The 17,914-nt window shown below is 49.8% G+C and overlaps 1 protein-coding gene across 1 annotated transcript in view; it reads left to right on the forward strand.

Moving 5' to 3' along the window:
* The window catches only part of FADS2 (fatty acid desaturase 2), a 41,153-nt gene extending 27,840 nt beyond the window's left edge, over positions 1 to 13,313 (forward strand). The window contains exons 6-12 of the mRNA XM_072638852.1: positions 3,318 to 3,378; positions 4,945 to 5,021; positions 6,874 to 6,971; positions 7,566 to 7,662; positions 8,414 to 8,493; positions 9,300 to 9,425; positions 9,934 to 13,313. Of these exons, the coding sequence (XP_072494953.1) occupies positions 3,318 to 3,378; positions 4,945 to 5,021; positions 6,874 to 6,971; positions 7,566 to 7,662; positions 8,414 to 8,493; positions 9,300 to 9,425; positions 9,934 to 9,985 (591 nt within the window). The 3' untranslated portion in view covers positions 9,986 to 13,313. The remainder of the gene's footprint in view (positions 1 to 3,317; positions 3,379 to 4,944; positions 5,022 to 6,873; positions 6,972 to 7,565; positions 7,663 to 8,413; positions 8,494 to 9,299; positions 9,426 to 9,933) is intronic.
* The last annotated feature ends 4,601 nt before the right edge of the window (positions 13,314 to 17,914 follow it).

Below are 17,914 nucleotides of genomic sequence, written 5' to 3' on the forward strand. Positions count from 1 at the left end.
AGACTAAAAAGTTCAGGGACTTACCCCAGACTGTCACGCAGCTGGGAAATCACCCTGCTTGGTTCAGATCCCATTTCAAGGTTAAGGCCCTCCCCATGGCGACATCTTGCCCTCTCCAAAGGTAGACCCCATCCCCTTCCTATGCCATAGCCTGTTCATTTCCTCAGCCTGACCTTAAGCACACTACTGATCAGAGTGGGGGACCTGAGGACCTCGAGTGACATCACCCCCCTCAGAATGCCCAATCCCAGCCATCTGAGAGGAGATGAGATGGGAAGAAATTTTTCCTCCTTCGTTTACCTTCCTTTGGGGAGAGAAAGATCTATCATCTTCCAGGATGGGAACAAGCTGGCTGAGAATATCATTATGCTGATAGAGGGGGAGAAGGCTGGGCCTTTGGCTGATGAGATAATTGGGCTGGCCTCATAGTTTGTGTCTCAGTTCCCAGACACAGCCCCTTTGCACCTGGAGAAAGTGCAGCTCTGCTCAGACAGTTGGAGGGAAGCTGCCTCAACTTCCCTTTCTCCCTTGCTGTATGGAGACCCATCCTTCAAAACCCCCCTTGACTCTCAGTCTCCATGAATCTGGAGTGCTGACCCCCTCCCCATATTCCTCATTATCAAGCTATACCAAAGGGCATAGGATGACAGAATTTAGACCTGGGAGCACCTTTCCCTACCTCTTCAACCCCTTCATTTTACAGGGAAGAAAACTGGAATTCAATTCAGATCCACGTAACAATTGTCTGGCCTCAGATTCATATTAGCTCTGTTACCCTAGGCAAGTCATTTTCTGACTTTCTGATAGTCTCAGTTATTTCTTTAAAATGGGTATAATGATAATAGTAGCTGAGATGTGGTCTAGTAGGCTCAGTAGGAATCAAAAGAGATGATGATTTATGGAAAGTATTTGTCAAACCTTCAAGTGTTTTATCAATGCCAGTTGTAATGGACATTATTATATGTCAGGCTTGGATACGGAGGTCACATCTTCTCTCAGGGAGCTTATTCTGTGGCTGAATCCATAGCATACAGATAAGAGCTGGAAGGAGGCAGAGGTTGTCAAGTCCTTCTCCTTTATTTACAGATGAGAAGACTGAGATGCAGAAAAATAAAGGGAATTGGCTCAAAGTCCCAGAGATAGTAAATGGCAGCACTGGGCTTCAGTCAATCAGTCAGTCAATCAATAATGTTTATTAAGTACTTCCTACGTCCTAGGGAGGGAGTTGGCAAAGACAGCAGATGGAATGCCAAGTTCAGGGAACCACAGATATAGACCAGTTTGCCTAGAATGGAGAGTCTGTGCAAGGCAGGCTGGAAAGAGACTTAGCAATGTCATCCAGCTAACACTGGGCCTCTGGGGGGAGTAGGGTTTGTTCCTCCCCAATAGTGGGACTGGGCGGGAATTGGGCTCTGGCTATCTGTCCATCCCCTTGGTCCAGAAGCTTTAATCTTCCAGCTCAATCATGGAATTGCTAAATAGGGCTTTAAAGTGTTAAAAAATTTTATTGACAACTGCTCCACTTCTCCTACCCTCCCTCTCTCCCCTCCCCAGAGAACCATGTCCCCTGTGATGATGAATTTTTTAAAAAGTTGGGGGCTGGGGTAAAGGGGGAGATGTGGCTCAGCAAAATGTAGCAACCTCTGAGTCTGGTAGCACAGACGATATCCAGACCCATGGGGCGCCATCCCCCCCAACTTCTGCCAATAAGGAAGGGAAGCACAGACCATCTTGTTCACTGGAATGATACATTATACAATTTGTTCGTTGTTCTCCATAAAGTGTTGTAGGCATTGTAAATATTGTTTTCCCGGTTCTTCTTCCTTCACTTTGCATCAGTTCAGAGAAGTCTCCTCTTGCTTCTCTGAATTCTTCATATTCTTCAACATTTCTTAGACAGCAGTATTCAGTCCCATTCAAGCCAGTCAACACTCATTTATTAAACACTTACTGTTCACCAAGCACTATGCTAAAGATTGGGGGAATAAAGGAAGGTAAAAGATAGTCCCTACCCTCAAGGAGCTCCCATTCCAGCATACAAATCACTCTGAGAGTACAATAGAGTTTTCCAAGCAGATGGAAAGTGGTCTTAGAGGGAAGGCCCTAGTCTTGGGGCACCTGGAAAAGCTTCTTTCATTAGGTGGGATTTAAACTGAGTCTTGAAGGAAACCAGATGGTGAAGGCGAGGAAGGGAAGGCATTCCGGGTATGAAGGGAGATTAATGCAAAGACGTGGAGTTGGGAGATGTTCTCTTGGATTGGAGGGACTTTGCATGAGCTTCAGCTTCCAAGGGCCACGTCATATGATAGGTCTTGTCCCTCATGGCCCTTGTTCTGTAGGTCTGGGAGGCCTGAACAGTGTTCTGGTGTCCAGGGTTGCAGACGTTACTGAGGATTTGACTGACCACTGGCTCACCATGTTGCTTGGGCTGCCCAGAACTTCCTGCCACAGGCTGGGCTTGGCCCCATCAGTGCTTACTCAGCTCAGAGCTGAATGAGTCCTCAGGAGCCCTGGAGTCAGTGGTTTGCCAACCCTGTTTTGACCCTTGCCAGCCCTTGGCAGTGAAGCGGGTTCTCCTCTTCTTGTGCCTTTTGGTCTAAAAAGCACTTCTGCCCCTTTCCACCTATGCCCTTTGTCTTGGTATAAAAACCAGTCAGATCAGTAATACACACCTGAACCAGTGCTGCCAAGGCTGGCCCTGGGCCTTGATGCAACGCAGCTCTTGGATAAAGGGCAGGAAACAGAGTGTTCCACCTGGGTGGGCTTGCAGCCACAGACATCCCTGTCAGAGGGTCCCTTCTCCTCCTAATAGGGCCACTCCCCCTGCGGTGTGTATGGAGGCACCTTCAGCCAAATATAACACGCAGGCAACTGACTCATGTTGTCCATTTGGCTTTCTGCCCTTATCAAGGCCACAAGCCAGCTTGGCTTTTCATCCTAGTAATACAGATACAGTAGCATTAGGCACAACCTTGGCTTAGCATGGCACATCGAAGGGACTTAATAAAGGTTTGTTGACTGATTGTCTGCCCCACCAAGCACTTGTGAGTGAGCTCAGGCAAATTCTAATCCTCAATCCTGGCCTTCTGCAATTGATTGTTTATTCCAAGTGTAGAACTTTACTTTTGTCTTCATTAAATGTCATCTTGGGAAATTTGGCCCCTCTTTCTAGCTTCTTAGGATCACTTGGGATTCCTGTCACCTGATGTGATACCTCCCCCAGACTCTCCCCTGCCCACTGGTCCCAGGGCTAGGCTCTCCCCAGGCCAGGGTCAGGAGTCCAGATAGTTCTGAACGATTTCCCTTCTCTCCTCCAGTATGGCAAGAAGAAACTGAAATACCTGCCTTACAACCACCAGCACCAGTACTTCTTTCTGAGTGAGTACAGTGGTGAGCCTGGAGTGCCCAGCCAAACCCTGCCCCAGGCCCCAGACCCTCAGCAGTCCTAGCAGAGCTGCTTCTGTCCCTCCCCCATTGGTGACCATGGGGTATCTCATCTCCTAGGAGTTCAGAGAAGAGTCAAGAGTTCATGGGATACTACAACTGGGAGGCGGAGGAGGAATAAAAACCATGGACCCTATCTAATAATGATTTTATATTATTGTAATAATTATGATTAATATAATAATGGGAGATTCCCATCTAATAACATTGATGTGCTACTAATTATCATATATTATTATACAATGTAGATATTATAATAATGTTAATTAATTTAATAACTGGAGATCTCACCTAATAATTATTATCTATCATTATATTATAATAATCTAATTAGTATTATGCTGTTAACCACTGGAGTTTCTATCTAACAATAAATTATTATAATTAATATTGTATTAATAATAATAGACATCCATTGTTATATTAATTTCTAATAACATGAGCTCCCACCTAATAATAAATAACATATAATCCAGTAATCATTATTATAACTGACACTATCATATTGATATTAATCATTGGAGATCCCATCGAATTATGAGGATAACGTCTAGTAGACAGCATTTATGGATGTTTTAAGGTTGGCCAACTTCTTTATAGACATTAACTTCTTGTATCCTCACAACAGCGTTGGGAGGTAGGTCCTGTTATTATCCTCATCTTACAGATGAGGAGACTGAGGCCACCAGATGCCTAACCTTGGGTCACCCAGCTAATCAATGGTCTAAAGCTGGACAGGAATTTAGGTCTTCCTGATTTCATGCTCAGCCTCATGTCTGCCTCCTTTCCCCAGAGCACCTCTATAAGAGACATCTTTATTTTATTCCCATTTTAGAGATGAAGAAATAGAGACCCTGTAAATAAAAAAAAAAATAAAGACGTTTGTCCTTCATCCAGCAGCAGATAAAATGCAGAGCATAGGTCCCAACATAGATTCTTTGACTCTAAGTCTTAATGGACTTTTGACTATGCCAACCTATGAACTCACTCATTTTATGGATGAGGAAACTGAGTCCCACAGAAGTTCAATGACTTCCTGGTGGTGCCATAGCTCATACATAAGTGGCTGAGCTTGGGCCCAAGTGGGTTCTCCTGGCCCCGTATTCAGTACACTTCCCACCAAGCCATGCTACTTGCTCACTCCTTTTATCAATGAGGAAACCAAGGCCCAGAGAAAGGAAAGTGTGCATCTGCGGTCATTCAGATGGCTCGAGCCGAGATGTAGCCAGGCTTTAGGTCTCTCCCCTCTTAGGCTGTTACTCAACCCTCTTTGCTGTGACTCCCCAGATGACCTCTACATTATATGATGATGGTCATGATCAATGAGGCCAACTCTGGTCACCTCCCTGCAGCCCCAGGGTCCTGCCTAAGCCCTGAGTACATACAGAAAGGGCTGGGATTGGGGGATGGGAAGGTATGCATTGATGGGCCAAGCCTCCACCATCACACTCTCCCTTTCCTTGCCCCTTCTCAACATCTCCTCTCTCTTCTCTCCCACAGTTGGGCCGCCGTTGCTCATCCCCATGTACTTCCAATTCCAGATCATCATGACTATGCTTGTGCGCAAGGACTGGGTGGTGAGTCCTATGTTCCCAGGTGCTGGGGAGTATACTTGTCACCAGGCCTTTGGGGAAGGGTGGACCAGGCCCAGGCCTGGGGGGAGCTCCAGTGTGCAGGGTACTGTACTGAACTGGGTGGCTGTGGTCTCTGAGGAGTCAGCTGCTCTCCTTCCCCATGGGAGTAGTCAGTGATTAGCCTTGAGGCTCAAATTTAGAACTGGGAAGTAGAACCCTAAAGGTCTTTTTGTCCAAGCCCCCCATTCAGGAAACTGATCTCCAGGGAAATAGAGACAATTGCCCAAATTCACATGGGCTGTTAAGGACCAAGTCAGGATTCAAACCTAGGCCCTCTGACTCCAAACCCAGGCACCTTTGCCTCTGGAATTGTAAATCCCCCAAGGGAATCCATCCCTCTTTGGGCTCACCTTTGTTCTGTCCTGTAGTCTTTTTTGCTGGGGCCAGCACTGGGTCAGCAGAGGAGCTGACCTCTGGGGTCTCTCTGAACTCTGTCATTCTGTGATTCTGGGAGAACACTGGACATGGGGTCAGAGGACCTGAGTCTAAATCCCCCCACAGCTGCCCACTCTTCGTATGATCCCGGGCAAATTTTTTCTCTTCTCTTTTGGAGCCTCAATGCCCTCATCTGTAAAACTGGGGGAGGGGAGGTTTGGAACAGCTCTTCCAAACTGAATCTGTAAGATGGATAGATTGAACATCAGAGCAGCAGACTCTGAATATTATGCCTGATACATCTTGTGTGACCTTGGGTAACTCCTCTGACTTGCCGGATCATCAGTTTCCTTATTTGTAAAATGGACCGATAGTGGACCATGTGGCCTGAGCCAAGGTGCCTCCCAGCTCCTGTGTGTATACGGGGGTTGTAGGGAAATGCATAGGGTGCAACCAGTGTGTATTTTGGTTCTGTGTCTTAGGCTATATAATAATGGTGTCAACGATGATGATAACTAGCATTTATGGAACATTTTAAAGTTTGCAAAGCACTTTACTCTCTGACTTGACCCTGTGAGGTAGGTGCTATTGTCATCCTCATTTTGTAGGTGAAGCAGCCAAAGCAGAGAGAGGTAGAGCATGGTGGCTGGAAAGCCAGCCCTGCGGGTCAAGATGACCCAGGTTTGATCCTGCCTCGAGCCTGGGCTCCCTCAAGATGACCCAAAGTGATGGGAAGGAGCTGACCTGCTGGGGAAATTCTGGGTCCAGGCTCTGGTCCACCCTGCCCCCTTCTTATCCTAGACGATGCAACCTTGGCTGCATTATGGAGTGCGGTCAGTGCACTCCATTCCTTCTCCTTCCCTTTCGTCCTCCCCTTTATAAAATGTGGGGAGGCCTCTGAGCACCTTTCTGGCTCTAGACTCTGATTCTCTGTGTAGAGCAAGGTATTGGGAGGTGGGGCCTGAGCAGAATACAGAGGAAGCATTGTCTCTACCTTTGTGGACAGTTATGATGCAATATGGCAAACGTATACTGGTTCAGACCCCACCTCTGACACTTAATTACTTTCCTGGCCTCCGTTTCTTCTACTGTAAAATGGACATTGTGATGGTTGTTATTCCACCCCATTGGGTTGTTTAGCCCCTAATGAGATGGTGATGTTAGTGCTTTAGTTAAAGTCTGTCAATGTAGCCCTTCCATGGCACATGTGTGCGCACACACACTCACACACACACACATACACAGACTCATACTCACACAGACACACACAGACACACACAGACACACACACACACACACACACACACACACACACACACACACACACACACACACACACACACACACACTCTGGAGGGGCCCCAGAACATCTAGCAGTGTGAGTGAGGTCTGGCATCTAATGTCTCGTCTCTCTCCCTAGGACTTGGCCTGGGCCATCAGCTACTATACCCGGTTCTTCTTCACTTACATCCCTTTCTATGGAGTCCTGGGATCCCTCTGCTTCCTTAACTTCATCAGGTAACCAAGCTGTGCTGATTTGTTCTTGGGGACAAGAAAGAAAGCTTGTCTCAACTGCCCCCCATCTGCCAGCCCAAGGACCACTTCTTTAAAGGCCTCAGGACTGCACAGGGAGCTCAGGGGTCCATTCCCTTTTGCTCTCTGAGGGAGTGAAGACTGCCTTAGGAGCACAGACCCCTGACTAATCAGTGCACAGGGAGTTTAGGCCAGTGTCAAGGCAACATGTCCAGATTAAAAAGTCCTATGCTTTTCTACTCCTCCTGACGATGTAGACCATGCCCAGATGCCCACTGCCTGCTTGTTGCCATACCTACTTTGGGCATAGAGCCCTGTGGGGACACATCTACTGGTCTAAACTTCCAGATGCTCCAGCAGACTCCCCTAATCCTCCTCCCCTCTGTGGGTCACCATGGGGACACTGACCTTCCATTGGTTTCCTGGCACAAGTGGGTAGCCCCAGTAAGCAATAAAGGCACTGTTTTTTCTGCAACTCCCCTCCCTGACGCCTAGGTTGTCACACCTTTAGAATCTCCAAGGGGACCCTGGGTGTATATAGAGCATCACCTCACTGTCCTGCCTGTGTTCTCTTCCCAGGTTCCTGGAGAGCCACTGGTTTGTGTGGGTCACGCAGATGAATCATATTCCTATGGACATCGACCGGGAGAAATACCAGGACTGGCTCAGTAGCCAGGTGAGGGCTATGGCAAGGGTGAGGTGGGAAGAGGCTCAGGAATTATCTTCCCTTTCATCATTGGGGGATGTGAGTACATAAGGAATGAGAGTCTCTCAGGTTGGTAATAATTTAGACCTTTTGATCCTAAGTTTTACTTAGCTCAGTCTACAGAGGAAATGGATGGAGCCCCAATAATGGGTCTCCATATGCCCTGTGAGTGAAGCAATAAAATCTGGGATCAAGGTCCTGCTTCAGGGAGAGCAGGCCACCTGGGGATGGCTTAGAGGAACAAGGGATATTCTTATCTAAAGTAGAACAGAAGAGTTGGGTGGGGTAGGAGGAGTTAATAACAATATTATTTGCTAGGTTGATGATTTATGAGGTAGATAATAATAATAAAGTTCTCTGAAGTGCTGTCTTGGGGGAAAGGGATCAGTGTCGTTCTGCTTGGTTACCAAAGGCAGAACTAGATGTACTGACGGCAAGTAGAAGAAGCTGATTGAGACTGACCTAAGGAGAAAGTTCTTAGTGATGAGGGCTGTTCCCAAATGGAAAGGGTTCCCTCTACAGGTAGTGAGTTCCCTGTCCTAGATGGTGATTTGTTGGGGGCTCCATTGGGGGCTGCCTTTTGAATCCCTTCCAGCTTTGATCCTGGGTGATTCTGGTGCTGTGGTTGATGAGGGGGATTTCCCCCACCTGGCCTAAGGAGCTGGACACCCCTGGGGACATCAGCTCCTTACTTGTCTCTGACCTTCTCTCTCTCTGGCAGCTTTCAGCCACTTGTAACGTGGAACAGTCCTTCTTCAATGACTGGTTCAGTGGTCACCTCAACTTCCAGATTGAGCACCAGTGAGTCCAGTGTGGGCTGGGGAGGGCATGGGGTGGCAACTGCTGCACTGGGTCCAGTCTAGGAGGGGTGACATCTGGAGGAGGGGCCAGGAAAGACCTCCTGGAGGCAGCAGACCTTTGATCAGAGTCTCAAAGGAAGCATGATATTGAGGAGGAGGAGGAAGAGCATTCCAGGTCTGGTGACCCAGCCAATGCAAAGATACTTGGCCTGTGTCCCAGACGCAGTGCCTGACCTAGGGGAGATGCTTAGTAAATGCTGATTGAGCTGCATTAAATGCCTCCTATGCACGCACATGCCCAAAATAGGCAGATGTGCCCAGAACCACCAAAGCTTTTGTGCCAGGGCAGCTCATCTTCAACCTTGACCCCATCATGGGCACAAGGCACTGTGGTTGCACCATTGAGAGCCAGTTGTGGCCCCAGATAAAGACCCAATCTGGGAGGTAGAAAGACTTGGGTTTAAATCTCACCCCTGACACGTTCTGACTGTGTGATCTGGGGCTCAATGTCCCAGGTCCCTTTCTAAGAAAATCCATTGCAGAGCAGATGCTGGTCTGCTTTGATGGAATCCCCTCACTGGGACTTTTCTTCGCCCATGTCCTTTCCAGTCAGGAGTTCCACTGAGCATTCGGTAGGGAAGTAGAAGATCCAGGTTCAGGTTCCCACCCTTCCAAAAGCTGGTTAGGTGGCTGAGTTCTCAGTGGTCCTCTGTGGTCATCAGTTTCTTCATCTGTAGAAGGAAGGGGTGGTTCAGAGGGTCTCCCTCTAGGCCTTGCTTACCTCCTTTCTCCCTGCCCCTTCCCCAGTCTCTTCCCCACCATGCCTCGTCACAATTACCACAAGGTCGCCCCCCTGGTCAAGTCTCTGTGTGCAAAGCATGGCATCCTTTACCAAGAGAAGCCCCTCATGAGAGCCCTCCTGGACATCGTGGGGTAAGAGCTAGTGGATGGGTGGGTGGATGGGCCCAGCTCTGACAGGGAGATGTGGTGCCCTGAGAGAACACGCTTGGTGATTGGCACATAGCCACTAGTGGGAGCGCCTCATCAAGGTCTCCTGGGTCCATGCCCAGAAGCTTGGGGTCATAAGATGGTAGCAAAAGGAGGTTGTACTGTCTGCTAACGCAGGACAAGGCAACTGGAAAGACCTGAATTCTAATCCCGACCCTTCACTAGAGAATCAAGAGCCTCAGACCCTTCTGTGACCATGTAGTCTGACTCCCACATTTTACAGATGGGAAAAATGAGGCCCATTGAAGTGAGGGACTTTCCTGAGGTCACACATCAGTACCAGAACTGGGACTCAAACCCAGGGCCTCAGACTCCAAATCCAGGGCACACCCCACCCTGGGCCTCAGTTTCCCCATATGTATTATGAGAACTTTGGACTAGATGTCCTCTAAGGTTCCTGAGCTCCGTGACCTCCTCTTCTCCTTCTCCACAGGTCCTTGAAGAAGTCAGGAGATCTCTGGTTGGATGCTTATCTCCACAAATGAAGCCCCTACCCACCTTTAGGGACCTGTGGGGAAGGGAGGCAGGGACTGAGCAGCACTTTGGGTTTGAGCAACCCGAGCTCTTCCAACAGGGTCCAGGGCCATTTCAGGGAGCCCTCTTAATACCTCCTTCCTCTCTTGTCTCTCTGCCTCCCCTTCTCTTCCTCCCTCTTTCCTTTCTCCCTCTCTTCTCTCTCTCCCTCTCCCCGCCCCTCTCTCTTTCTCTCTCTCTCTCTCTCTCTCTCTCTCTCTCTCTCTCTCTTTCTCTCTCTCTCTCTCTCTCCTCTCTCTCCCCAGAGCAAACTTCCCTTCTCCAACTTCCTGGCATCTGGCAGTGGCTGATCTGACTTAGTTCTTTATGTGGGTTTAGTGGTCAGGAGACATGATGGTCCCTTTGGCCATTGGAGTCGCTCAGATTCGAGCCTAAATGTTAAGTCTCATTCCTCACCACATTCCGAGCCTGGCTTCTGCTTCTGGCCTTCATGTGGCAGGCTGCGCTCCTTCTTCACCCTGCCATGACTCCCAGGTCTCTCTTCCCTGAGGGAAAGAAAGAGATAGACTGTGTTGTCTTCAGTTGCCAGCTACCCCCAGCCCAGGCCCTGCCTGTGTCTCTGCCAGTTGCTTGCCTAGCTCCTGGGCCTCAGCCCACCACTCCCTGCACCCCCTGGGAAGTTGTGATAATCACCTGCCCTCAGACATGCTCTTTGGGGCTCCCCTGGCCAGGGCTTCCCTCAGCCTCACTGGCCAAGCTGAGCCTGAGCAGCTCACAAACTGCCTGCTGATTTGTCCTGAAATGTGGGTTGTTCTTAGGACCAGCACCTTTGGGAGCCTCCCTCAGAGGATCAGCCTGGTATGGCTGGAAAAACACCAGATGAGGTATCAGGAGACCTGATTTCAAATCCTGACTCAGTGATCTGTTTGATGCTGAGAAAGCAATTTAGGCTTCTGCCAGATGAGGGGATCAGACTGGAGGGATCCCAAGGTTCCCCCAAGTCTGAAACCTTGTGAACCTATGACTGGGTCAGTCTGGTTTCAGATGAGGAGCACCTAATGCCTCCTTTCCTCCTGAGAATGTCACTAGCTGCTTCTTCCCCTACAAGCTGGTCCAAAAGTTTGAACTCCATTGACTTTCTGCCCCGCCCTGCCCAGGAGCTGCCCAGCATCCTCCAGCCCTAGGTTCTAGGGCCTGTCTCTCAGGTTGCCTTCTGAGACTGCCCAGAACAAGTGGGCAGCTGAGGCAGCTGTTCAATCTTTGATTGTCTCTGGAGGGTTTTCTGCCTTCCCTTTGGGCATGTCGCAGTCTGAAGAGTTCACCTGCCCCCACTTCCAGCACAATCTTCATGCCTAGCTGTGGGTGCATCAATCTAAAAAGCTAAATGGGGAGGGAGACCTTAGGGATTACAGAGAGTCCAAGCTTGCCTCCTTTTACAGACAGGGAAACTGAGATTCAGAAAGGTTTGCCTGAGATCACACAGGCAGTGAGAAGTGCAGCTTCCAAACCAAGTTGCCTGGCATTGAATCCATGGCTCTTTCTACTAGACTGAGCTGCCTTACCTCAGGCTGCCTCTCTCAGGCACACATCACAGTGGCCTTAAGATGTCAGAAGGAGATTCTCCACATCCTCCTTTTCTGACCCAGATGCTGGGAGGGGGGAGTCTAGAGCACAAACATTCCCTCTGACCCTGTACTGGGAGTGCGTGGTGTTTAGATTATCCCTTGGAGCACCCTTGGACATCCAAGACCAAGCCAATGGGGGATTTTCAGACTTCTTTTCCCCTTTCTGGGCCTCACTTTTCTCCCTCTGTAAGATGAAGGGGTTGAGCTGACTTTCTAGTGCCCAGTATCCAGGATGCCCCTTTTCTGAGAGCACCAGCATGATCTGCCTCCTCTCATGGGCTCTCCTTCCTGCTTTGGTGTCTCCGTTTTTCCCAGTCCACTGAGAAAAGCCCAGTCTTCTAAGTCCTGAGAGAGGCCTTGGTTTGCTTAATGTTAATCTGGGCAGCTCAGAGGAGCCCTGGGACATAGTGTCTTTGGTTCTGGGGCCAGTCCCTCTTAGATGGGTCTCAGAGGGAAGATGACCCTTTGGCAGTGGGGATGGATGGTGTCTAGCCTTGATCTTTGAGGAAGCCCCTGATAAGGGTAAGAAATGGTGCCTGCCCAGGGATTGGTGGGATACAGGGAGTGCCCCAGGTGAACAGCCAAGTTTCACCTTATTAAGAGACTTCAGGAGATAAGATGGAGGGATTCTCAGTTTCCCCTTCTCCCCCTCCCCCTCCTGGGCAGGATTTTGCTAATCCTACAGCAGTGACCCCTCTCTGCTTTAGAAATGTCCAATTCTACTTACTACCCCTAGAGCAGGATGTATGAGACTCACAAACTTCAATGTTCTTGGGGTCCCCCCAAGGGCTCTTTATCCCTTAGTTATCTGTGCTGATAACTGTTTTCAGGTTGAGAACAAGAACTAGATTTAGACTGGTCACTTCCCTGTGATCCCCATTTCAAAGGTGTGGGATGGTGGTTAAAAGTATTCACTGTCCAAAGCACTCCCTTTAAAAGTCGTAAGTAGGTTAGAATGTATGTTGTTGTCAATGGAGGGGTGCTTGACTCTCCCAGGAAAATCGTACTTTTCCAGTGCTACCCTCCTCCCACCCCCCACCCCAATGTCCCTGAGCCTGCTAGAGAGGACAGGCTGGTTGGAAATGGTAACGTGGAAGTGAGCCCTGAGCCTTACTTGCCCATCTGATCGGCAGAGGGCCTTTGCTCAAGGAGACCTGGAGGTTTGGAGGAGGAGAAGGGAAGAGAAATGATTAAAGATGGGGCAGGAGCAAGTGAGAAAAGGAGTTTGTGCTGGAAGAGGACAAGTCTGAGAAGTCGAGGGATGGAGAAGGGACGAGGCAGCTGGTGGTCTAGGCAGGAGCCCAGAGGGGTGGGAGCAGTGCCTGGCATGCCTGTCCTCCACAGCCTACTAACAGATTTCTTCTCCCTGTGGAAATGAGGAAGGTGATGTTTTAGCCATAGTGGTGCAGCCTGGAGTGGGGGGTGGCGAGTAGGAGAAATCCCCATCTCTAGACCGTGGACCTGATGCTTCTCTGTTGCGGCTGGCACTTCCTCTCTGGTGGTAGTTAGGAACTGAATGTTCTTCACGTTTAAAGGGACCTTTCCTGACCCCCTCCCCCTTTTCCCCCCATGGAGGCCGAATTCTTAGGAAACAAGAACTTGATTTTATGACTTTCCATTTCCCTCCTCCCCCCGCAATGTTTTGGGAATGAATGAAAGGCCTGTTTTGTTCTGGCGTTCTTGTAACTCAATAAAAATTGACCTTTTGTGTTAAGCCCAGGTTTGGTGGTGGTGTGTAACCTCTGGGAATTGGGTCTGCTGCTGGAGCCATGGCCTGGGGGGTGCTCCAGGCCCACACAAGGGAGTGTGAAATGTCCTGAAACAGCCTTCGACGAGGCTTGCTGGCCACATATGGGAAGGTGGCTGGCCTGTGATGAGCCAGGAGGGGTGAGGTGTTCAGCTTTGAGAATGTTGTGAGCATCTTGTGCCCAGGGAAAGAGAGAGGGCTGGGATCTGACTTCCAACTATGCCTGCTTAGTACCGGTGTGTCCTTGGATAAGTCAGTTCAGAACTCTTTGGGCCTCAGTTTCCTCTGCTGTAAAATGAGGAGCTTGGCCTCCCAGGTCCTTCCTTACTCCCAGCCTACATCTCTGGTGCTCCCCGCTCCAAGGCTGGCTGTTTCTCCTACCCTGCCCCCGATACACTGAGTTCCTTGCCCTCCCACATGGCTAACCATTCTTCTCTCAGCCACCTCTTTTCGTGTTCGGTCTTGTCCACACCTCACCACTGCCATCGGTGGATCCCACTGCACCCTCCGCCCTCCTCAGTAAGTTGAGTACCTGGATTGTAGACTTTTCCACCCCAGCCCCTTGCAAGGGGCCTGGGCTCCCAGGTTCTCAGCTTCCTCAGCTCCCCTGACCTAACCAGACACAGGAGGAGTCCTGATGTGGCACACAGGGCCTGTCCCTTCACCTGGCTCTGTCCCAGCTACCTGGATACCTGGTTAGGGCTCTGCCTTGGTTTAATCCTGGGTTTCACTCAAAGGGGGTTTGCCCCCCGGGGGAGACACCAGGATTATGGGCACCAGAACTATTGCCAAAACCCTATTGGTATAGACCTCATGCCTGAAGCCCCAAAGGGCTATATCCGTCATGGCCAGGGGCCATGCTCAGTGCTGGGCTGTAAGAGTGGAGTCCAGGTATAGGAAGACTTGTTCCAGCTGTCAGCCTTTGAGAAGTCTGTCACTCCTCAGCTATCAAACAGCCTGGACAGAACAGAGGCCCTGGAAATGGTCAACCTCTCTCTGCCTCGACATTTACCTATGTAAAAACAAAGGGCTTGGGCCAGGTCACCTAGAAGGTCCCTACCCCTGCTAGCAGTCCATGAACAACATTATTTTGAGCCATGTTCTGGAAGAATCTTAAGAGTTTCTCATCTTTGTCTCAAATGTCATGTCAAATAAGAGTGCCAGAACTGAGGAATCTTAGAACCCAGAACCCAGTGTCAGAGTTGGGATGGACCTTAGAACAAGGAATGTCAGAGCTGAGAAGAACCTTAGAATAGGGAAAGCCAGAGCTGGGAAGAGCCTGAAGAGAACCTAGAACAGGGAATGAATGAGTGGGCATGGGGAGTTGGGTTTGTGATCTCTAGTCTAACCCTTTATATTTCCCAGATGCGGAAAATCAAGGCTCATCCTGAAAGAATGACATGACCAAATTAGGTGTGATAGCACCTCTCCTAGAACCCAGTATCCTTCAAAATGTCCCTCTTCTGGAGGAGCTCACAGTCTGGTAAGGGGGCAAGGTCTATGCCCAAAGAGCTCCCATGCCAGGGCAGATGTGCTACTGAGGCACCCACTCCAGTAGTCTGGGAGCTCTGGTGGCTGCTTCCCTGATGAGCCTCATCAGGACCAGGAAAACTGGAGAAAGGAAGGCTGAACTGGGAAACCTCGAGAGAGGAAGGCTGGCTGTACTCGGGATGGCACACCCTATCAGCAGGTGTGTTCTTGGGAACTCTCGGCCCATTGGAGGCTGCCAGGGCATGGGTAAGAGGAAGACTGGGCCCGGCTCCCCAGGGTCTGGTGCCAAGGTCCCTGTCCCTCTCTGGAGATGAGCTCAATGTGAGGAGCTTGGGGTCATGTCTGCCTTGACCTGAGGCTGTCACTCATCTCTCTTGCTAAAGGAAGCTTTTCCTGATACCAACTCCACCTCTATTCATGGACACACATATGCATGTGCATGTATGTGGCTTCTCTGCCAACAGAATGTGGGCTTTTTAAGACAAAGAATTGTTTCCTTTTTTTGGGTCTCTGAATCACCATTGTCCAGCATGGGATGTGGCACACAACAGATGTTTAATAAAAGCTTGGTTATGGCAGGTGGTGTGCTTGGAATACCAGCTACACCATGCTCAGCCAATCCTCTCTCCCCAAGGAGCCAATCTCCACTTGCCATCCTGCCTCCTCCTTTACAGGTTCCAGAACCTTGCAGGTTCTTGTTCATGTGTATAAGCTCCGGTGCATTCTCAGCCATTCTACTTCACTGTCTTTCAGCGTCTGCATTTTTTGCTCTGCCTGGTCCAGGTCTCATTCTGTAATTTGTGTGTCTGCCTTTTCTTGTCTGTTCCATCCATCCATCTATCCACCTATCCACCCATCTACCCATCCATCTACCCACATATCCATCTACTCCTTTATCCATTCATTTAGTAGGCACCCAATACAGACTGAGCATGGCACCAGAAGTACAAAGTCAAAAATGAAAAGTCACTGCTCCCAAGGAGCTCACATTCTAGAATCAGCAGGAAACAACAGAGAGTAATAAGGAAGAGTCAGGACCCGGGCACGCAGGACAGATTTCTTGTAGGATGTGGCCCATAAGTGGAGCCTTGAGGAATGTGAGAGGTTTCCATTTGGGGGAGATAGGGAGATGGGATGCATGCCAGGAGTAGGGCACAGCTTGGACAAAGGGTCAGAGTTGGGAAGATCACCGGGAGGCCATTGTTACTTTTTCTCACAACCTGTCTCTTTCTGCGTCTCTTTGTCTCCCTCTAGAGGGGCCTTTAGCATCAGACAAAGTCACTTGGGTCTTTTTCAGACTAGGGACGGTTATTTGCACCCTGAGTCCAGCAGCAATGATGCTCTAGTCTGTGCCTTGGTCCTAAAAGGTGGCCACCAGCCTGGGTTCTGAATAGCACCAGGCTGGCCTCCACCCAACTCTACTCAGTCCCTTCCCAGCGCCCGAGATCCCACCTTTAGGGATTCATATCCTATGGGCTCAATCTCCCCAAATCCCTGGGTTAAAATGCAGAGAGCCATGGGAGGGAGACCTAGAACATGGCCAGCTGAAACCCCAGGGGTCCCCTGATAGCTGAGAGCCAGCTGAGTCCCTGGGGCAGGGAGGGAGGAAGGGAGGAAGGGAGGGGCAGCTCATGACCAACCTGGCACTTGAGAGATCACAGAAGAAGGGTCTGGTAGCCTTGCCACCCTCGCCCCCAGTGGACAATGAGGCAGCCCAGGCCTCAGATCGGACTTCACCTTCCTCTCTGGACCAATGCTGATGGTCGAGGCCCAGCTCAGCGCACCCCCGCCATGCCCAGGGGTCTTCTGCCCAGGCTTTAGAATGGAGGGGGTGGGCAGGGAGCCAGGGAGCCCTGGATTCTAATCCTATCTCTGACTAACTTCCTGGGTGACCTTGAGCAAGTCGAAACTCAGTGTCTTCAACTGTAAAATGAGGTTTATGAGATTTCTTCTCACTCTAGACCCATGACCCTTTAACTTTAAAGTGCAAATATTAGGAACATAGCTGGGGATGGCGGTGGGAAGAGGGAACAAGAAATCCCCCCCCACACACACACACAGTCACACACACACACACACAGTCACACACACACACACACAGAGTCACACTCACACACACAGTCACACTCACACTCACATACTCACACACACACACTCACACACACAGAGTCTCGCACACACACACTCACACACATGCACACACAGACACACACAGTCACACTCACACACACAGTCACACACACATGCACACACACACTCACACTCACACACACACTCACACTCACATACACATGCACACACAGACACACACAGTCATACTCACACACAGTCACACACATATGCACACACACACAGTCACACTCACACACACAGAATCACACTCACACACACATGCACACACTCACACTCACAGTCACACTCACACACACACAGTCACACACACATTCACACACACATTCACACACAGTCACACTCACACACACACACTCACACACACAGTCACACACACATGCACACTCACACACACACAGTCACACACACACAGACACACACACATGCACATACACACACACACACATACTCATACTCACACTCCTACACACACAGTCACACACACATGCACACACACTCACACACATGCACACACAGACACACAGTCACACACACATATGCACACACACTCACACACACGCACACACACAGTCACACTCACACACACAGAATCACACTCACACACATGCACACACACTCACACACACAGTCACAGTCACACTCACACACATGCACACACAGTCACACGCACACGCACAGTCACACTCACACACATTCACACACACACTCACACACACATACTCATACTCACACTCCCACACACACAGTCACACTCATGCACACACACTCACACTCACGCACACACAGTCACACACACATATGCACACACACACGCACACACACAGTCACACTCACACACACATGCACACACACACTCACACACACAGTCACACTCAGTCACACACACATATGCACACACACACTCACACACACAGTCACACACACAGATATGCACACACACACTC

The sequence above is a fragment of the Notamacropus eugenii genome, chromosome 2, assembly GCF_028372415.1.
Source record: "Notamacropus eugenii isolate mMacEug1 chromosome 2, mMacEug1.pri_v2, whole genome shotgun sequence".
NCBI classification, from domain to species: domain Eukaryota; kingdom Metazoa; phylum Chordata; class Mammalia; order Diprotodontia; family Macropodidae; genus Notamacropus; species Notamacropus eugenii.